We start from the raw sequence: 22,704 nt of genomic DNA on the forward strand, positions 1-22,704 counted from the left end.
TTACATTTTATTCATTAAGAACGTTACAGACTGCTGCTTTTAACTCCATCGAGTTACACATGGATACATTAATACTGAGGATTCTTTATGTGTTGTCTTTCCCACTCTCTCTCTCTCTCTCTCTCTCTCTCTCTCATATACACACACACATATCTCTCTATATATATATATATATATATATATATATATATATATATATATATATATATATATATATATATATATATATATATATATAAATACATCTATATCTATATATATATATATATATATATATATATATATATATATATATATATATATATATATATATATATAAATACATCTATATCTATATATATATATATATATATATATATATATATATATATATATATATATATAAATACATCTATATATATATATATATATATATATATATATATATATATATATATATATATATATATATATATATATATATATATAAATACATCTATATCTATATCTATATATATATATATATATATCGTCTCTGTTGGGTGGAAACCTTATATGTCCAAGACTTTTACTTTTCAGGATTCAAATAAAAAAAATCCAAAAGTAGCAGATCTAGAAGCTCAAAATGTGTTTCGAGCTTGTATATCTGCTACTTTGTATGGTTTTGTGGCGCGCTGTAGTTAGTATGATCAAGTAGAGCGTTACGAAAAAACACAATAAGTAAAAATATGGAGATAAGAGGTTTCTGCCCGACAGCAATGATCTATATATATATATATATATATATATATATATATATATATATATATCCCTATCTCCCTCCCTCCCCTCATCATGGTGCTGCTCTGCATGGGTTTTTCCACTGACATCCCCTCACTTAAACTTAATTGAATTTGTCTCCGGCGCTAACGGCAGTCCAAATGCCACATTAATCCCCGCCTGTAAAAAGTGATGAACGTCTTCATGCCTTGGCAGCCCAGTCCATGTTAGTTATTATATTTCTAATTTGGTGGATACCACCTCGCCCCGCGCTCCCCGCTAATGGAATAATTAGTCATTTTGATAATTAAATCCCTCCACCTAAAGTGGCGCGGCAGCAGCCTGCCGGAGCGAATGGGGGTAGGGGGGGTGGGGGGCGGTTCGCGGGGGGAAGGGGCCGGGGGTGGGGGGCTACACTGAGGGGTGGGGGTGAAGAGAGCCGGGGGACGACCACAGGGATAAGACAAAGTAACGGCGGAGATGAAGAGACATTGGGATGAAAGAGAGGGAAATCCCAAGGCAGAAAGTCAAGCTAGTATAACCAGTCAGAATGACTGACATTATTTTTGTAGTTTTAATCTAACTCGGGAGGATGTACAAGTGGGTACATTTGTACATCCTCTGACATTTGTACATCCTCTGAGTTATGGACCGAATGGACAAATTAACGCTGAGCATTCGACTGTGTATCGTGACAGGCAGTGAGGTGTCTACATACACACACGCACACACACAAACACACACACGCACGCGCACGCACGCACGCACGCACGCACGCACGCACGCACCTACGCACGCACCTACGCACGCACGCACGCACGCACACTCACACACATACACACACACACACACACACACACACACACACACTGTATTAGTGAGTCAGGGGTGTCATTTGGTTTCTCAGGGGATGGCAGTTGCCTCCCCCTAGTGTTCACATTTAATCTGAAAAGTGGTTCTTTTAGGCCCATTTTTAGCAGATGAATCTGACTTCAGATCAGTGCACCTCAATCCATGCCCATGAGGCATGTGACACATTATGCGTTTTCTTGTCTGCAACCAAACATTTATTAACCACTTTCAACCTGGCATCCCTATTGCGGACACTTTACTCTGAACATTTTCAAACATTTTCTCTTCCCGAACAACTCTTTTTTGCTATTCTGGAAATGGAGCTTGAGTGGCAAACCATTTTTTGCCTACTTTCATCTGAAATGACACCTCTGCAATGATTCCCATTAAGCACATGTTCTTCCTCCGCCTGCTACCCCCGCTCCACCCCAGCAGATGTCAGTAAAAAAGCCCACAAAAACTCAAAAAACAGATTCAGCTTATAATCATCTGCAGGTCCATTCTTGTGTTTTTCGGCATCATGCTTTTGAACTCATCATGTTCTCCTGTTTTATTGATTTGTTTGATTTGTTTGACTCATTTTCTATGTTTTTTTTTCCTTCGTTGAGCAGATTTCTTTCACCTGTAACTCTTGGCATGCATCCCTCGGCATGATGTTCTGTTGGTTGGCTTGCTGCATGACGGTTTCGGTCCGGCTCGGTCCAGCCTCATGTTCATCCCACTGTGGGGTTTGTACTGGAATGACGGTAACGTAATGTTTAAAGGCATAATTATGTAACTTTGCCCTGTGTTTACATAACAAAAATAATAAATACATTTTTTACCAATCCTTTCCCCTCCATACAAGCAGTCATCAGCCACTGGAGCAGTGTGATGTTGTCTCAACGCATTCTCACTCCCAAGACGGCAAACGGGTGACTTTGTGGAGCGTCCGTCCCAAGAAGTCAAACATTTGACTGGAAGGGGGCTAAAACGGCACATGGTGATATGAGTTACGATTCATATCCCCCCTATGCATAACTCGAACGGCGCTGAGTCGACTGCATGAAGCAGACTTTGCAACGCTCGGCCCGGCGACTCACTCGTCCCGTCCCGTGAAGAAGTCCCGTGAAGAAGGCCGTTTGGAGAGTGAGAGTGTGTTGGGAGTTTACCTGCAGACACACACAGTTCACCCTCTCCATGTATTCTGGTGATTTTACAGTTGATTTGTTAGACGGGTACGTTTTTGGGCTACCAAAATAAACAGTGAAAACACCAAGCCGTGTGTTTCTGCAGGTAAGCACCACCACGCTACTGCAGTTGCTGATAACTGCCTGTACAGATGTTTTGTTATGTTAACACAGGACAACGTTACAGACTATTCCGTTAAGAAAACAAAGGGGAAAAAAACAGTATAGAGGGATGCTAACGAGTGTGCGCGTGTGTGTGTGTGTGTATGTGTGTGTGTGTGTGTGTGTGTGTGTGTGTGTGTGTGTGTGTGTGCGTGTGCGTGCATGTGTGTGGTGCGTTATGTTCTGTATATATACGTGGGTTCCGTGTGTGCGTGCGTGTGTGCGTGCGTGTGTGCGTGCGTGTGTCTTCCAGAATGCTTTCGCCCCGCTGACAGATGCCAAAACTCGGAGTCACGCTGACGACGTGGGCTTGGTGCTGTCCTCCCTCCAGGCCAGTATATACCGGGGAGGCTACAGTCGCTTCGCACCCTACTAACACCCAAAAACTACAACCAACCCTCCTCCTCCCACTAAAAAAAAAATAACAACAACAACGTACACACAACCTTCCAACAGGGCAGAACGAAGAAAGAGAAAAAGAACAGTGATGTTGCTATAGGTTTTCAACGGAAAAACGAGTCCCCGTGGATTCATGTGTGGATCTTTTTTTTATGAGTCCCAGGGAAAATTCTATCGAGTCCCTTGTAATAAAACGACCCGTTAAACTCGCTATCCAAAGAGACGCGGATGCGTCGGTAGCGAGTTTAGCGCGTCTTTTTGGGGGAATAAAGATGCGTCTCTGACGCGGGACGTGCAGCCAACAACATCACTGAAAGAAGTGTGCGAGCGTGCGTACGTGCGTGTTTGTGTGTATGAATGAATGGGTGAGAGACAGGCAGAGAGAGAGAGAGAGAGAGAGAGAGAGAGAGAGAGAGAGAGAGAGAGAGAGAGAGAGAGAGAGAGAGAGAGAGAGAGAGAGAGAGAGAGAGAGAGAGAGAGAGAGAGAGAGAGAGAGAGAGAGAGAGAGAGAGAGAGAGAGAGAGAGAGAGAGAGAGAGAGAGAGAGAGAGAGAGAGAGAGAGAGAGAGAGAGAGAGAGAGAGAGTTACATAGAGCTAGATGTTTTCTGAGGCCTGGGTATTGCAATACATGCAGTTGTGCATCATTTTAACATCTCCTAAGAGAGAAAGGTACTGGGGGAATAGAAGAAGAAGAAGAAGAAGAAAAAAAAAACACAAATAAGAATACAATTACAAACTGATATTTTTCATCTTATACCTCAGATATTTTGTGCTGTGTATTTTGATATTGTGGGTTTTTAATTTCTAAAGATTTAAAACATAGATTGTCACCTGTAGAGGTTTTTTCTTTTCTCTTTTCTTTTCTTGTTTTGATTTTCCGTGGTACTAAATAGAGAGCTGCTAGAGTTATAAACAATTAGGACAACAGAGAAAAATGTAAACAGATTTAAAATTGTTAGGGCTTGTATAGAACTCTAACCCTGTAAGATATAGGTCCATAGTCATATTTTTTGGGGTTATCAACGTTTTGTAAGAGTGTTTAAAGTGACTATACTAGTCAAGTGTCGTTTGGTTTGGTTTTTCACAGCTTCCTTCGGCGCTTCCTCTGACATTTTAGCGAAGATGTTTTTGTTCGTTTTTATCGTTTTTGGAAGGGGGGGGGGGGCGTGGGTTCTTTGGGACAGAGTAGTATTAAGGGGTCTACAAAAGCTATACAGTAGATAGGATGGAAAGTACTTTTCGGACAGATGTAATGAATGTTTTGAATGGGTGTCGAGTTCTTTCCCGAACTTATTTTAACGTGGGGAAGTCCCAAGGAAGGTTAAAAGGCTGATTTATACTTCAAAATGATGTCTTTACAAGTGAAAAAAAAAGAGTTGACGCACGCACAGTGTGTCGCCATATTTGTTCATTTGAAAACACTTCATTTTTTTGTTACACAACACAGTTGTGTGAGGGAGTATAGATGGGCCTCAAAAGGCAAGTGTAATTTTAGTTTGTGGTTTTAGTGAATCGTGTGTTAGTCCTCAGTGAGTTACCGAGGCTGTCGTAATCGTTGATTAGATCACTGTTTCTCAACATCAGGTCTGGGGACCCCCATGGGGTCCAAATGGACCGGTTGTAACTCTGAGAGTGTACACATGGAACACTCTCAGAGTCAAACTAACACAGAGGAGTTTTCAGTGTAGATTGGGGTCAGAGAGATTAAACAAATTGTATCGAATGGGGGTACGTGGTCTGATGTATATCAAACTGGAACTCCATTCCACATGGTAAAATCCTCAGTGTTAATTTAACTCGTAGAGTTACAGACCCGTAAGAGTCCTTTTTTGGCCCCTGGTAGGGCCCTGAACCCGTCGTTGAGAACCAGTGGGGTTAGATAATGTGGTTATATCTCACGTCACTCCCAAGCCAAAGGTTCCGCTGGACATATCCGGAGTGTTTAATGTGTACAAAGATTTTACATAGATATGAGCTATTAGATGAGAGAAAAACATTAAATAAAATAAAATAAAAATGTATCGCCACGGCAGTTTTACTGTTGAACCACCTAGTTGCTTAGTCCAAACCCTGAATAGTGTTGGCCAGATGTTTTTTTTATATATAAACTTCCAGTATATTGATTGGTATAATTGCTGACTTTTATATAACTGGAGAGATTTAAGAAGATAAAAAAATTAAATAAAAAAAATAAACAAAACAAAAGGAAGTAGCGGTGCCCAAAGCTACCGTGTCTATTTTTTGTTTATTTTATTTTTTTATTTTGTTTGCTTTGTTTGAGGTTTTTTTTTTATTATAATGTTTTTTTTTGTTTTTTGTTTTTTTCAAAAATAATATGACTATGTTTATTTGTAATGAAAGTTGGGGTAAAAAAGTATAATAAACCAACAGTGTATTATATTTGAGCTGTGCAGTGAAGATGTTCTTCTATATGAAATACACAAAAACGGTATATCGTTTTAGATTTAGACAAAGTAGACCAATTGTTAGGGAGAGCTTTCTCATTTTCTATGGAATCATATCCAGATTTATATTATCTCTTTACAAGTAATGCAATCACAATGTAGATATTCTCATTGTATTTTGTCAACTGTACTATTTTGCACACACGACCTGTAATTTTGACATCACTTCTTAATCCTGTGACACATATCAGTGCTGTATGTAGTTCTTTTTTTCTTTTTTCTCCTCATTTTGGTCAGTTTCTCTGAATCGATCTCTTTTTTTCCCTGTATCATTCTTAATGTGACATCCTTTGTATTGTTATTTTCTAGAACTCAAACCTTTGAAAAATTTACCTGTTTGAATATTAAAGAAATATGATGAAAATGATATGATTTGTGAACAGGATAACTCTATGATGTAAATAGGAACATTACTAAATTAAAAGTCGTGATGGATCTGACAAAGCGCTATACAAACGGGCAGGAGGGAGGCAGCCTGGCTAGGGCTACGCCAACAAAGCTAGCATAGCTCACTAGCCACTTCCTCTAGCCCCATTCTGTTTACAACTATACCCAATTTAGCCACTTGTCACATATCTTACTTTTTTGTATTTATAATAACAAAGAAAACAGGAGAAACAATCCAATTGCAACACATTATTATAAAAAGGCAGCAGCAGAAGGCTTTTTGGAGCTCTTGGCTCCGCGGCTTAAAAACCTTCCTCTGTGTGTGCATACTCATCAGTCAGACAATGGCGGACTCTCCTAACCCTCGCTAAATGCCTAACGTCTGACCCCATTAAACTACTTTATACAATCCCTCTGCTTCCAGTAGGTGTTGTGGTTCAAAAAAAGGCTTCCTATCCCGTCATTGTATGTGCATGCACTATGGTTCTTCCCCCCCCCCCTAACAATAATCATCAATAAAGTTTTGTTTTCTCAAGATGTTGGGGGAGACTCTTGTTTTTCTGTGTCTCTGACTCCGTCCTTTGTCTTCTGTCTGTGCCTTCCAACAAGCACAAGTTGTCAAAACACGGATAATTAGTTATAATTCATATTGTCGCTGACCGATGGGAACCTTGTATGTCCAAATGGTTACTTTTCAGGAAATGGGGTGGGGGAATCAACCTGTGTTCTTCTAGTGCAGTGGTTCTCAACCAGTGGTCCGGGGACCACCAGTGGTCCTTGAGGGAGTACCAGGGGGTCCCCAGCAAAATTAGTTAATAGCGTCACAATCATTTTTAACCACTTAGCTTTGGCTATTCAAAAATAGCAGACATACAAGCTCATAGCGCGGCAATGAGCTTGTAGATCTGTTATTTTGGAAAAACCTTGAAAAAGTGTGCATGTCTTTGAATATTTATATTTTTTAAAGCAAAAATTAACTCATATCTTTGCTTCTGGGGGTCCCTGGCACAAAACATTTTCAATTTGGGGTCCGCGGCCAAATGTACATCAATTGAGGGGTCCTTGGCATGAAAAACGTTGAAAACCATTGTTCTAGTGGATCTAATGTAGTTATGTAGTCACAAGCACGTGTCAGAAATGTTCATTGATTAAATATGTATAAACCCCACAGACAGATTTAGCCACTTTCAGTTTCAAAACATAGATCTAAATATGGTTAATTTATGACAAACATAAAAGTTTGAATATAGAGATACAACGTTTCTGCGTAACAGTCAGTGACGATATGTATAAGAATGAGAAAAGGACTGACACAAGTTGTCCTGGACTATCTTGCTGAAGTCATCTTGCAGACTAGTAGTCTATAAGAGGGCTGCTCTGTGTGCCTGTCTGTGTGTATATCTGTGTCCAGAGCTAATCTCGCAAACTGCTTTTTTCCTCATATGTTTTATATTTTTTTAACGGTTTAAAATGGCACTATGTAACTTTTTTTTAAGGAATATAATGTAATTTTGTCCAATCTATATGGTAGAGTATGTTAATATAATATAACTTATACAATCTGTATGGTAGAGTATATTAATACAATATAACTTTTATACAATTTGGGGTGGTTGTGTTTTGTCTCCCTGCTCTTCTATTGAGACATTTAGATCGTGTCAAAGGTCTCACCTAGACACGGAATCTGACATGAATTTTGACCTGATGGTCAATATTCTATTCATCCCCTGAGCAAGCAGATAGGCTCTATTAGCTCAATGGTAAAAATGTCAGCAGGAAACCAGGTTTAAATCCGGGGTGGAAGAGGAGTAGTTACGTAGTGCAGCTTTAACTTAATTTTTTTATAATGGAAGTCAAAGGGGCTCTGATCGGGCTGAAACCCAGCAAGGTTCAATGGACATAGGCTCCAACAATTTCAAGTGAATAATTCCAATGATTGAAATCAGAGTTTGTACGATAAAGTCTATATTCTGCTTCCCTGTCTTTTCAATGTAACTGTCAGCAATTCGGAGAGATTTTATTTAGGCCTCATATCATATAGGTTTTTTAAGCTTTTTTTTTTAAACAATTAAGAAAACACAGAATAGTCTAATTGTGATGTATTCATTTTCCATTAGGGTTTTGTTTTTATTTGAGGAGCACTTCTCATTCATACGCCTATAGGCTATTCTTCCCAATCTATGCTAACAGAGAGATCTACTGTACTGATCATCACATTGGTGTTTTTTTTCCAACCTGAAACTTATCAAGCGAGCGACACGGCCGAACAACGCAGTGTAGGCCTATGTCAAGTACGTTTTACACCGCCTATCTAACATCCCCCTCAGTGCGCTTGAAAACCAGAGAAATAAGCACGTCATCGGCAGGCTTTCTAATTGAAGCGAAAAAAAAGAAGAATTGCTCCTCCATTCCCAATTTGATTAGTGTAATTAGAAAAACGTAGCCAGGGGTTAGGAAGAAAGATAAGCAATATAAATGTTTAAATGTGATGAAGGGTGCACATTACAGAAGGTAATTATGTCCCTGCCGCTTCGCGCAGAAACAGGTAATCAATAATTAAGGCTTTCCGGGTCATGTGTCACACAGACTATAATTCAAAATGGTTATTAATTCCGTAATTCAGGAGTAGAAGTCAAGAGAGAAAGACACATACAGTATTCAGCTCCTGTTCCCTTCTGCCTTTTCTCCCATCGAGGTCGATCTGATTTTGAGTATAATTGGCTATGCAATATACTGCATAATATGCACACCACACATACTTACACAGACACCTAATATCAGTGGTTCTCAAAGCGGGGCCCAGGGGGTTCCTTGAGGGGCTTCCACGTGGACCCTTACAGGCAGTGGTGGAAAAAGTACTCAAATGTTTTACTTAAGTAAAAGTATCAATACTGCAATGTAGAAGTAGTCTGTTACAAGTAAAAGTCTGAAATTCAAAATTTACTTGAGTAAAAGTACAAAAGTATTGGTATCAAAACGGACTTAAAGTACCAAAAGTAAAAGTACTAAATTGTTTGAAAATAGCAGTTCTACAAGCTCACAACGCGTCGCTTGTAGATCGGCTATTTTCAAATAGCCTAGGTATAAAATAGGGCTAAAGTGGTTAATGTGTGTTTTGTAATTTAATCATTTATATCTGCAAAGTAACTAGTAACTAAAGTTTTCAAATAATTATAGTGGAGTAAAAGTACAATATTTGCCTCTGAGATATAGTGGAGTAGAAGTAAAAGTATTGACAATTGGATATACTTAAAGTAAAAGTACCTCAAAATTGTACTTAAGTACAGTACATGTACTTTACACCACTGCTTACAGGTCTGTAACTCTGAGAGTTATGGGGGGTCTTTGAAATGAATCCCGAGTACAAAGATACCTAATGTGTTTCATAACATACCGTAGCTATGGAGCTCAGAGGTGGGCAGTATTTGAAATGCATGTATTAGAAATACATATTTAATTTGACCTGGATGGGGAAAACATGATGTAATTCGTATCAAGATACAGTACTTTGATATCTTGTATTTTCTGTATTTGAAATACAAAAAAATACATAAAGTTATGTCATTAGTATTCTTAAATTGACACATTTTAAACCTTTGCTTATACTGTGGAATAAATCAATTAACAAAACAAAAAAGGCACTTCTACTCCGCCTCTGCATGGCTTACCCACCCTCAGATCAAATTCAACCACAAATTAAAGCTGCAAGCAGCGATAAACGGGTTCGAGGCATGAAAGGCAAAAAGCGATATACAACAATAGCACAATAAGACGTATAGAAACAGAATAGATTGAACTTGAGACAAAGCAGCCCATGCAACTAACAATGAAAAAAAAATCAGCAGCTGAAGGATTGTGGCTAGCAATCCAGGGTTAAGAACATTACTCATGCACACCTTAACCCATGGCCATACACAGGGATCGAACTCTCAACCTAAATCTGATTGGTAGTGATTTTTTTGTAAAAAAAAAATCCGTTTCGGTAGTGACGAAAAGTGACGAGTGACGAAAACAGGAAAAAAATTGTTCCCCCAAAAACCTGTTAGGAGCACGTTTCAGGCAATTTAAAGCTGATTGGTAGTGATTTTTTTGTAAAATTTTTTTCCGTTTCGGTAGTGACGAAAAGTGACGAGTGACGAAAACAGAAAAAAAAATGTTCCCCCAAAAACCTGTTAGGAGCACGTTTCAGGCAATTTAAAGCTGACTGGTGGTGATTTTTTCGTGAATTTATTTTTCCGTTTCGGTAGTGACGAAAAGTGACGAGTGACGAAAACAGAAAAAAAATTGTTCCCCCAAAAACCTGTTAGGAGCACGTTTCAGGCAATTTAAAGCTGATTGGTGGTGATTTCTTTGTGAATTTTTTTTCCCGTTTCGGTAGTGACGAAAAGTGACGAGTGACGAAAACAGAAAAAAAATTGTTCCCCCAAAAACCTGTTAGGAGCACGTTTCAGGCAATTTAAAGCTGATTGGTAGTGATTTTTTTGAGAATTTTTTTTTCCGTTTAGGAGCACGTTTCAGGCAATTTAAAGCTGATTGGTAGTGATTTTTTTGTAATTTTTTTTTTTCGTTTCGGTAGTGACGAAAAGTGACGAGTGACGAAAACAGAAAAAAAAAAGTTTCCCCAAAAACCTGTTAGGAGCACGTTTCAGGCAATTTAAAGCTGATTGGTAGTGATTTTTTTGTGATTTTTTTTTTTCCGTTTCGGTAGTGACGAAAAGTGACGAGTGACGAAAACAGAAAAAAAATCATTCCCCCAAAAACCTGTTAGGAGCACGTTTCAGGCAATTTAAAGCTGATTGGTAGTGATTTTTTTGTAAAAAAAAAATCCGTTTCGGTAGTGACGAAAAGTGACGAGTGACGAAAACAGAAAAAAAATTGTTCCCCCAAAAACCTGTTAGGAGCACGTTTCAGGCAATTTAAAGCTGATTGGTAGTGATTTTTTTGTGAATTTTTTTTTCCGTTTCGGTAGTGACGAAAAGTGACGAAAAGTGACGAGTGACGAAAACAGAAAAAAAAATGTTCCCCCAAAAACCTGTTAGGAGCACGTTTCAGGCAATTTAAAGCTGATTGGTAGTGATTTTTTTGTAAAAAAAAATTCCGTTTCGGTATTGACGAAAAGTGACGAGTGACAAAAACAGAAAAAAGATTGTTCCCCCAAAAACCTGTTAGGAGCACGTTTCAGGCAATTTAAAGCTGATTGGTAGTGATTTTTTTGTAAAAAAAAATTCCGTTTCGGTAGTGACGAAAAGTGACGAGTGACAAAAACAGAAAAAAAATTGTTCCCCCAAAAACCTGTTAGGAGCACGTTCCAGGCAATTTAAAGATGATTGGTAGTGATTTTTTTGTGAATTTTTTTTTCCGTTTCGGTAGTGACGAAAAGTGACGAGTGACGAAAACAGAAAAAAAATTGTTCCCCCAAAAACCTGTTAGGAGCACGTTTCAGGCAATTTAAAGCTGATTGGTAGTGATTTTTTTGTAAAAAAAAATTCCGTTTCGGTAGTGACGAAAAGTGACGAGTGACAAAAACAGAAAAAAAATGGTTCCCCCAAAAACCTGTTAGGAGCACGTTTCAGGCAATTTAAAGCTGATTGGTAGTGATTTTTTTGTGATTTTTTTTTTCCGTTTCGGTAGTGACGCAAAGTGACGAGTGACGAAAACAGAAAAAAAAACATTCCCCCAAAAACCTGTTAGGAGCACGTTTCAGGCAATTTAAAGATGATTGGTAGTGATTTTTTTTCCCGTTTAGGAGCACGTTTCAGGCAATTTAAAGATGATTGGTAGTGATTTTTTTGTGAATTTTTTTTTCCGTTTCGGTAGTGACGAAAAGTGACGAGTGACGAAAACAGAAAAAAAAACATTCCCCCAAAAACCTGTTAGGAGCACGTTTCAGGCAATTTAAAGCTGATTGGTAGTGATTTTTTTGTAAAAAAAAATTCCGTTTCGGTAGTGACGAAAAGTGACGAGTGACAAAAACAGAAAAAAAAATGTTCCCCCAAAAACCTGTTAGGAGCACGTTTCAGGCAATTTAAAGCTGATTGGTAGTGATTTTTTTGTGAATTTTTTTTTCCGTTTCGGTAGTGACGAAAAGTGACGAGTGACGAAAACAGAAAAAAAAACATTCCCCCAAAAACCTGTTAGGAGCACGTTTCAGGCAATTTAAAGATGATTGGTAGTGATTTTTTTGTGATTTTTTTTTTCCGTTTAGGAGCACGTTTCAGGCAATTTAAAGCTGATTGGTAGTGATTTTTTTGTAATTTTTTTTTTCGTTTCGGTAGTGACGAAAAGTGACGAGTGACGAAAACAGAAAAAAATAAGTTCCCCCAAAAACCTGTTAGGAGCACGTTTCAGGCAATTTAAAGCTGATTGGTAGTGATTTTTTTGTGATTTTTTTTTTTCCGTTTCGGTAGTGACGAAAAGTGACGAGTGACGAAAACAGAAAAAAAAACATTCCCCCAAAAACCTGTTAGGAGCACGTTTCAGGCAATTTAAAGCTGATTGGTAGTGATTTTTTTGTAAAAAAAAATTCCGTTTCGGTAGTGACGAAAAGTGACGAGTGACGAAAACAGAAAAAAAAATTGTTCCCCCAAAAACCTGTTAGGAGCACGTTTCAGGCAATTTAAAGATGATTGGTAGTGATTTTTTTGTGATTTTTTTTTTCCGTTTCGGTAATGACGAAAAGTGACGAGTGACGAAAACAGAAAAAAATTGTTCCCCCAAAAACCTGTTAGGAGCACGTTTCAGGCAATTTAAAGCTATTTGGTAGTGATTTTTTTGTAAAAAAAAAATCCGTTTCGGTAGTGACGAAAAGTGACGAGTGACGAAAACAGGAAAAAAATTGTTCCCCCAAAAACCTGTTAGGAGCACGTTTCAGGCAATTTAAAGCTGATTGGTAGTGATTTTTTTGTAAATTTTTTTTCCGTTTCGGTAGTGACGAAAAGTGACGAGTGACGAAAACAGAAAAAAAAATGTTCCCCCAAAAACCTGTTAGGAGCACGTTTCAGGCAATTTAAAGCTGACTGGTGGTGATTTTTTCGTGAATTTATTTTTCCGTTTCGGTAGTGACGAAAAGTGACGAGTGACGAAAACAGAAAAAAAATTGTTCCCCCAAAAACCTGTTAGGAGCACGTTTCAGGCAATTTAAAGCTGATTGGTGGTGATTTCTTTGTGAATTTTTTTTCCCGTTTCGGTAGTGACGAAAAGTGACGAGTGACGAAAACAGAAAAAAAATTGTTCCCCCAAAAACCTGTTAGGAGCACGTTTCAGGCAATTTAAAGCTGATTGGTAGTGATTTTTTTGAGAATTTTTTTTTCCGTTTAGGAGCACGTTTCAGGCAATTTAAAGCTGATTGGTAGTGATTTTTTTGTAATTTTTTTTTTTCGTTTCGGTAGTGACGAAAAGTGACGAGTGACGAAAACAGAAAAAAAAAAGTTCCCCCAAAAACCTGTTAGGAGCACGTTTCAGGCAATTTAAAGCTGATTGGTAGTGATTTTTTTGTGATTTTTTTTTTTCCGTTTCGGTAGTGACGAAAAGTGACGAGTGACGAAAACAGAAAAAAAATCATTCCCCCAAAAACCTGTTAGGAGCACGTTTCAGGCAATTTAAAGCTGATTGGTAGTGATTTTTTTGTAAAAAAAAAATCCGTTTCGGTAGTGACGAAAAGTGACGAGTGACGAAAACAGAAAAAAAATTGTTCCCCCAAAAACCTGTTAGGAGCACGTTTCAGGCAATTTAAAGCTGATTGGTAGTGATTTTTTTGTGAATTTTTTTTTCCGTTTCGGTAGTGACGAAAAGTGACGAAAAGTGACGAGTGACGAAAACAGAAAAAAAAATGTTCCCCCAAAAACCTGTTAGGAGCACGTTTCAGGCAATTTAAAGCTGATTGGTAGTGATTTTTTTGTAAAAAAAAATTCCGTTTCGGTATTGACGAAAAGTGACGAGTGACAAAAACAGAAAAAAGATTGTTCCCCCAAAAACCTGTTAGGAGCACGTTTCAGGCAATTTAAAGCTGATTGGTAGTGATTTTTTTGTAAAAAAAAATTCCGTTTCGGTAGTGACGAAAAGTGACGAGTGACAAAAACAGAAAAAAAATTGTTCCCCCAAAAACCTGTTAGGAGCACGTTTCAGGCAATTTAAAGATGATTGGTAGTGATTTTTTTTTTCCGTTTCGGTAGTGACGAAAAGTGACGAGTGACGAAAACAGAAAAAAAAACATTCCCCCAAAAACCTGTTAGGAGCACGTTTCAGGCAATTTAAAGCTGATTGGTAGTGATTTTTTTGTAAAAAAAAATTCCGTTTCGGTAGTGACGAAAAGTGACGAGTGACAAAAACAGAAAAAAAATGGTTCCCCCAAAAACCTGTTAGGAGCACGTTTCAGGCAATTTAAAGCTGATTGGTAGTGATTTTTTTGTGATTTTTTTTTTCCGTTTCGGTAGTGACGCAAAGTGACGAGTGACGAAAACAGAAAAAAAAACATTCCCCCAAAAACCTGTTAGGAGCACGTTTCAGGCAATTTAAAGATGATTGGTAGTGATTTTTTTTCCCGTTTAGGAGCACGTTTCAGGCAATTTAAAGATGATTGGTAGTGATTTTTTTGTGAATTTTTTTTTCCGTTTCGGTAGTGACGAAAAGTGACGAGTGACGAAAACAGAAAAAAAAACATTCCCCCAAAAACCTGTTAGGAGCACGTTTCAGGCAATTTAAAGCTGATTGGTAGTGATTTTTTTGTAAAAAAAAATTCCGTTTCGGTAGTGACGAAAAGTGACGAGTGACAAAAACAGAAAAAAAAATGTTCCCCCAAAAACCTGTTAGGAGCACGTTTCAGGCAATTTAAAGCTGATTGGTAGTGATTTTTTTGTGAATTTTTTTTTCCGTTTCGGTAGTGACGAAAAGTGACGAGTGACGAAAACAGAAAAAAAAACATTCCCCCAAAAACCTGTTAGGAGCACGTTTCAGGCAATTTAAAGATGATTGGTAGTGATTTTTTTGTGATTTTTTTTTTCCGTTTAGGAGCACGTTTCAGGCAATTTAAAGCTGATTGGTAGTGATTTTTTTGTAATTTTTTTTTTCGTTTCGGTAGTGACGAAAAGTGACGAGTGACGAAAACAGAAAAAAATAAGTTCCCCCAAAAACCTGTTAGGAGCACGTTTCAGGCAATTTAAAGCTGATTGGTAGTGATTTTTTTGTGATTTTTTTTTTTCCGTTTCGGTAGTGACGAAAAGTGACGAGTGACGAAAACAGAAAAAAAAACATTCCCCCAAAAACCTGTTAGGAGCACGTTTCAGGCAATTTAAAGCTGATTGGTAGTGATTTTTTTGTAAAAAAAAATTCCGTTTCGGTAGTGACGAAAAGTGACGAGTGACGAAAACAGAAAAAAAAATTGTTCCCCCAAAAACCTGTTAGGAGCACGTTTCAGGCAATTTAAAGATGATTGGTAGTGATTTTTTTTTGATTTTTTTTTTCCGTTTCGGTAATGACGAAAAGTGACGAGTGACGAAAACAGAAAAAAATTGTTCCCCCAAAAACCTGTTAGGAGCACGTTTCAGGCAATTTAAAGCTATTTGGTAGTGATTTTTTTGTAAAAAAAAAATCCGTTTCGGTAGTGACGAAAAGTGACGAGTGACGAAAACAGAAAAAAAAATGTTCCCCCCAAAACCTGTTAGGAGCACGTTTCAGGTAATTTAAAGCTGATTGGTAGTGATTTTTTTGTGATTTTTTTTTTCCGTTTCGGTAGTGACGAAAAGTGACGAGTGACGAAAACAGAAAAAAAAATGTTCCCCCAAAAACCTGTTAGGAGCACGTTTCAGGCTATTTAAAGCTGATTGGTGGTGACTTTTTTGTGATTTTTTTTTTCAATCTCGTCTAGCGAGACTTCTGTTTTTTGTTGTTTTTTTGCACAGTGTTCTGTCACTATGAACGTCAGATCTCTCACAAAAAAAACAAAAAACTATTAAAATATTTGATCTAACCTAAGGCCTATCCGCGCACCTTTTTAAGCTGTGGCGAACCAGGGGTGGAGTTATGAATTTTTTCTACTGTACCATTCATCCTAAGATATCATAACATCATAGAAAAGGTAATAAAGCTTTGGTCCAAAATTCTCCTTTAAGTAAATAAAATAAATAGTACTTTATCCACCACTGTCGGCAAGGGTCCATTTGGTTACATTTGCGAAAAAAAGAACACCTAAAAAAACACAAAACGAAGGCACAGGAATGGAGCTCCTGGTTTACTGGGATGGGGTTCAACTCCCCACTGTGCCCTGCTCATTGTGTTGGCATTTATATTTGAACTCTCACACTTTAGTGGGTTCGATTCCCACTCGAGTCAAGTGTCCCCGGTAACTTGGGACAACCGATAAATTGACTGATATCCTTTGTGATGCTTCCTTTGCAGACAAACTTCTAGAAAAACAAGTCAAAAGCACCAGGAAACCTGAGTGGGAATCGAACCCACTAAAGTCAAGTCAACTCATGTTATTGGACAGAGACTTGACTCGAGTGGGAATCGAACCCACTCAAGTCAAGTCAAGTCATGTTATTGGACAGAGACTTGACTCGAGTGGGAATCGAACCCACTCAAGTCAAGTCAAGTCAAGTCATGTTATTGGACAGACGCTCTACCAGTTGAGCTATGCTGTTGGTTGAGAGTTACAGGTTTCCTGGTGCTTTTGACTTGTTTTTCTAGAAGTTAGTCTGCAAAGGAAGCATCACAAAGGATATCAGTCAATTTATCGGTTGTCCCAAGTTACCGGGGACACTTGACTCGAGTGGGAATCGAACCCACTCAAGTCAAGTCATGTTATTGGACAGACGCTCTACCAGTTGAGCTAAGCTGTTGGCTGAGAGTTACAGGTTTAAATTTTACCGAAACGAAAATCACCAATCAATCAGCCTGAAACGTACTCCTAACAGGTTTTTCGGGGGACGATTTTGGCCTCCACACTTAGTGATTTTTTCGGATTTAACTTTCGTTTCGGTAGTGACCCAATGGTGAAAAAATACATTTACTAAGTGGTTACACTTAGTGTTTTTTTCGGATTTAACTTTCGTTTCGGTAGTGACCCAATGGTGAAAAAATACATTTACTAAGTGGTTACACTTAGTGTTTTTTTCGGATTTAACTTTCGTTTCGGTAGTGAAAAACTTTTGTTTCGGTAGTGACCCAATGGTGAAAAAATTAATTTACTAAGTGGTTACACTTAATGTTTTTTTCGGATTTAACATTTCGGATTTAACATTTTGTTGGGCCCCGGCCCACAGGTTGAGAACCAATGGTATAAAACAGTGGTGCTATCCAGAGAGCAGCGAGATAAGATACCAAACCACAGGCAGTCCAAGTTATTCAAGTCATGGTGGGTTCATTGGGAGGGGAGTGTGGGGGTTGAGTTACGTAACAGTGTGGCTTGCCTCCTTAGATAAATCCGGTCTACTAAAACGCTGAGGGTCACTATAACCTTATTTTTAACTCTATGGACTATACCCGCTATGCACTCCTCGTCAAACACCAGCTCACTTTTCATCTTGCCTGTCCACGCAATGGTGGAAGAAATGCTCACATTTTGTACTCAAGTAAAAGGACCAACACCGCAATGTAGAAATATTCAAATAAAAGTCTGGTATTGAAAATTGACTTGAGCAAAGGTACAAAAGCATTGGCATTAAAATATATTTAAGTACTGAAAATAAAAGTACTCATTGTGCAGAATGTCACATTTCACAAGTTCCCAAATGTATGAAAATGCGTTGAAAATAGCAGATCTACAAGCTTGTAGATCGTATATTTTCAAGTAGCTTTAGTGTATAGGGCTGAAGTGGTTAATGCATGTTTTGTAATAATAATCAAAATCTACAAAGTAACTAGTAGTTAAAGTTTTCAAATAATTCTACTGGAGTAAAAAGTACAATATTTGCCCCTCAGATGTAGCGGAGTAGAAGTAAAAGTACTGAAAATTGGAAATACTCCACTAAAGTAAAAAAAAAAAAAAAAAAAAACTCAACATTTTACTTATGTACAGTACTTGAGTAAATGTACTTAGTTAGTACTTTGCACCACTGCCCACGATGCACTTGTCAAAGTTTTCATCTTGCCTGTTCCCTCCTCGGGAAATCTGCTGTCTCCTGCTCACTGATGTTCCTCTGGATGGAAGTCAGGCTGAGTGTCTGCATCTGGTGCTCCATGGCTCTCCTCAGCATCAGCAGAGTCCAACCAACCACATTTTGTTGAAAATGCTGAGGTTGCGGTCATTTCCTTCAGCTACATGATCCCACCAGTGGCCCGTTTAAAAATCATAAAAGTATTTGTTGATTTAGTAATGGTTGGGATAAGGATTTGAGAGGGGGAATTGCTGTAAATAGTCATGTGTCTTTAGGCTAATTCAACTCAAAAAGGAATGTCTTCAGCGTGCAGGCCACAAAAACATTCCCCAGTCCTGCAAATACAATTTGACTATTTAGGTCTCATTCAAATAGCCAAAATGTATAGACCATAGAGTTGATCATCATCAAAAACTCTCTCTCAATACCATTGAATACCAGACAACCAGATAGATAGATAGATAGATAGATAGATAGATAGATAGATAGATAGATAGATAGATAGATAGACAGTCAGATCAAACATGTACAGGCATGTCAAACACACACATGCATACAGAGGGAGAATGGGTGACAGCTGTCAGATGACAGCTGGGTTGGCTGCCGAGAACCAACTCAATGCCAGTATACAGGTGTGAAAAGCCAATAACAATGATGGAGGGATGGAGGGGGCTAGTGGAATCCCCCCTCTCTCATAGTTTTTCATTACACCCCCCTAGTCTCATCTGAGTTTGTAGATTTGCTATTTTCGGATAATTTTTACATTTTTGTATAGCTGGAACCCTTATAACATAGGTTTCATGAAATGTGTTACATACATACAATTAATGATTAAACAAATATACTGTATCCCTCCTGGTTACAGCTGTGGCCCACCGAGGGACCAATAGCTAACACCTACGTGCGAAAAAGTCACTGTCAGAGGAGCACAGCATACTCTATCTCTGCCATTGGCTAGGAAAGTATTATCCCAGCATGCACTTGAGAACTTTAGCTATGTTGGGGCTTAATAATAAGTTAGTTTTTTAAAAACAAATATATTGATTAGGGTAATGTATGGTGTCACGTTAAGGTTTTATCTAACCTAACAAACATAAGAAGAGTGATGATGTAGTCAATTTGTTATATTATTTTTAAAACCATGGGGCATAATGCTATAGACTAATACATACCCCAATCCTCTCATCACTGTAAAAGTGAAATCTGAGTCAGGGGCTTGGACCACCCGATGGGGGTGGTAAGCTAGACTCCATCTTTAATCCATCTCTTCGCTACGGCAGCTGTTATGAAGTTAATATTGTTTAAAAAAAAACAAAAACAAAAAACAATAAGCCTATAATATGACAAAAGAGTTTAAACCAACACCCATTTGATTTAAATTATGTATGTACAGTATGCAGTACCACTGATAACCATTACCCCCCCCCCCCCCCTGTTCCATCAATTTTGCCAAGAGAGAGAGATAGAGAAAAGAGGGAGGGAGGGAGGGAGAGAGAAGGGGGAGAGAGAAAAGAGAGAGAAAAGAGGAAGGGATGGGGGAGAGGGTACATTTTTGACCAGGTGTCAAAACTGACACTCTGTATCTGGGCTTTTGGAAAAAGACAGAAACCCAGAGAGAGAGAGAAAAGAGAATTAGATAATGAATAGAGAGAAAGATATATAATGTTTAATGAAATTAAGAATGAATTAATTAATGAACAAATTAAATAATTGGATTAAAAACGAATTAAATGATTGGATTAAATAATTGGATTAAAATCTATATATATATATATCATATGTATTATTAGAATCCTATATTTAGAATTAGGCTATATTTAGAATAGCCATATTTAGATATGCACCTATTCTATTTATAGAAACTGTTAGCATGCTAACGTTAGCTACTGTAGTGTCTTATATCACTACTGACATTCTGCACAATGACTACTTTCTACTTTTTGTACTTTAAGTACATTTTGATACCAATGCTTTTACTCAAGTTAATTTTGAATTCCAGAGTTTTACTTGTAACAAAGTATCTCTACATTACAGTATTGATACTTTTTCTTAAAGAGGTGGTGCCATGGTTTTGCACTTTTTCTGTTTTTCATGTGTCTATGAGGTTGATAGAACTTCATTAAGCCCCCTGGTGGTGTTTTTATTGTGTTTTACGTCTTCTCTGACTATTTTGAGTTTCTACCTGGAGGCTGAAACCTTGAGGGTCAAACGTGCCAATAGAAAAACAGCGCTTTAGTGACAGAGTAAAAATATACCCTCCCCCTCATTATCATAACACAACAGGTGTGGGCATGAGGAGGAGGAGGGACTAGGACAGGTGGGTGGTGCTAAGGTGGTGGAGGAGGTGCTAAGGTGAGAACCAAGTATACTTAATGAACCGGAGGCGTGTCCACATAAAAACATCATTTTAAAAATGTCTGTACACTTTTTTGAAAAAAATCTTCCTCCTAGTGTAACCATAATACCTGATGATTATGTTTTAGGGGGGGAAAAAATCACTGAAAATCACATTACCCCGTCTTTAAGTAAAACATTTGAGTACTTTTTCCACCACTGATATTACTATCAGAAATTCACAATATAGAGCGTCAACTTAACAAGAAAGGATTTGACTGTACTCATGCCGTTTGCATTTCTGAATCAATCCAATCAATGCCATGTTCAACTAACAGGTCACATACAGAAGAGTAACATACACTCTATACCAACTTTGATGGAGAGGGCCACTATATTTCCACACTCACTCCAGAGGGCCACATTGCATACTGTCGGGCAGAAACCTCTTATCTCCGTATTTTTACTTTTTAGCATATCTAAATGTAGAAAAGTCCAGCTAATGGAACAATAGCACAGATAATACAGTAGCATCCCTAACTTCTGATTGGATGGGCAGCCTACAGCCCCACCTCCAAAGTCTCCTCACTGTAAACCCTCCTCTTCCTGTCATGTTAGTCAGTGCTTTAAAAAAAACAACACACACACACACACACACACACACACACACACACACACACACACACACACACACACACACACACACACACACACACACACACACACACACACACACACACACACACACACACACCTGTATTCTCTGACTACAGTCTGTTCAGTGTCCTCTGATGCCCTCTGCAGGTTGTAAAGTGTATGACATGTGTGTATGTCTTACTGATCACATCTATAAGACATAGAGGTCAGAGGTCACAGACAAGTGTTTTAAACACTATTTTATGCTTACAATTTCTTTAAAAAAATAGTGAAATAACCGATCTACAAGATCACTCAACCCAGTGCATAGCAGTGGTGTAAAGTAACTAAGTGCATTTACTCAAGTACTGTACTTAAGTACAGTTTTGAGGTATTTTTTATTTTACTGGAGTATTTAAAATGTTCTTTACTTTTACTTCTACTCCACTACATCTCAGAGGCAAATAATATACTTTTACTCTACAATACACTTTACACTACAATTATTTGAAAACTTCTAGTTACAAGTTACTTTGTAGATTTTTTATTATTATTACAAAACATACATTAACCACTTCAGCCCTATATACATTTCGGCCATTTGAAAATAGCAGATCTACAAGATCACAATGCGCCACATCGAGATGCGTTGTGAGTGAGCATTCATGCAGTGATCTTTTGTTTGTTTAATGAACAAGCTCAACTCATATACTGTCAACAAATCAGACTCTATCTATGGAATCACAAAACAGAGACCGATGCAGTCTAGTCACAGACTTGGGAATGATGTATGTTGGGGACGATGTCCGTTGGGAACGATCTCTGTTGGGGGGTATCGCGTTATAGGCTTTGTGATCGTGACCATCGGTTGTACCCACATTTTCACAATGCATTGTGGGATGAGTCCACTATATGGACCATTCTACCGAATTGGTTGAAATTGCAGTCCCACAATGAAAAAACTATTTTAAAAAACAAAGTAGTCAGACCTTACATGTGTACTAATATCATCTTATGATCTATTTAATCACAATACATTAATTAAGATAGAACAAAATGTAATATATATAAAAAAATATACTTTACATGTTACTTCATATTGGGAGGTCGCTGTCCCAACCCCTAACTCCTAAATTTCAATTCATGAAAACAACATCTAAATGATTTTTGTCAATTTATTACATTTTGTTTTTAAATACATCCTTTATATTTATCTTAAAGGGAAGTTGAAATATTAAGATTGATTTTGTGGATTTTCTTTAAATTAAAAAACATTATATAAAAAAAGCTGTCCCATGTTTTCATGTCACTACCGAAACACAACGAGTTTTAGTCCATAGGTGGAGCCTGGTTTTAGCCACACTCCCACACTTTTCACCAAGAAATGATAGACTTCCTGTTCATCTTGGCCACCTGGTGAGTAGCTAGTTTACTTCAGTCAGAAGTAAATGTCTTCCAAAGTCTGAAAAT

The 22,704-nt window shown here is 37.9% G+C and overlaps 1 protein-coding gene across 6 annotated transcripts in view; it reads left to right on the top strand.

Moving 5' to 3' along the window:
• The window catches only part of rbfox1 (RNA binding fox-1 homolog 1), a 109,404-nt gene extending 105,627 nt beyond the window's left edge, over positions 1 to 3,777 (top strand). For 3 of the 6 annotated variants that reach the window (XM_084072824.1, XM_084072825.1, XM_084072827.1), the window contains exon 12: positions 3,197 to 3,777. In XM_084072824.1, coding sequence (XP_083928950.1) covers positions 3,197 to 3,346 — 150 coding nt within the window. In that variant the 3' untranslated portion in view covers positions 3,347 to 3,777. Of the gene's footprint in view, positions 1 to 3,174 lie in introns of all 6 variants that reach the window. The other 3 variants (XM_084072826.1, XM_084072829.1, XM_084072828.1) reach the window with 3 other exon arrangements.
• Positions 3,778 to 22,704: the final 18,927 nt, after the last annotated feature.

This window comes from Gymnoscopelus microlampas, assembly GCF_963454915.1.
Source record: "Gymnoscopelus microlampas genome assembly, chromosome: 11".
NCBI lineage: Eukaryota > Metazoa > Chordata > Actinopteri > Myctophiformes > Myctophidae > Gymnoscopelus > Gymnoscopelus microlampas.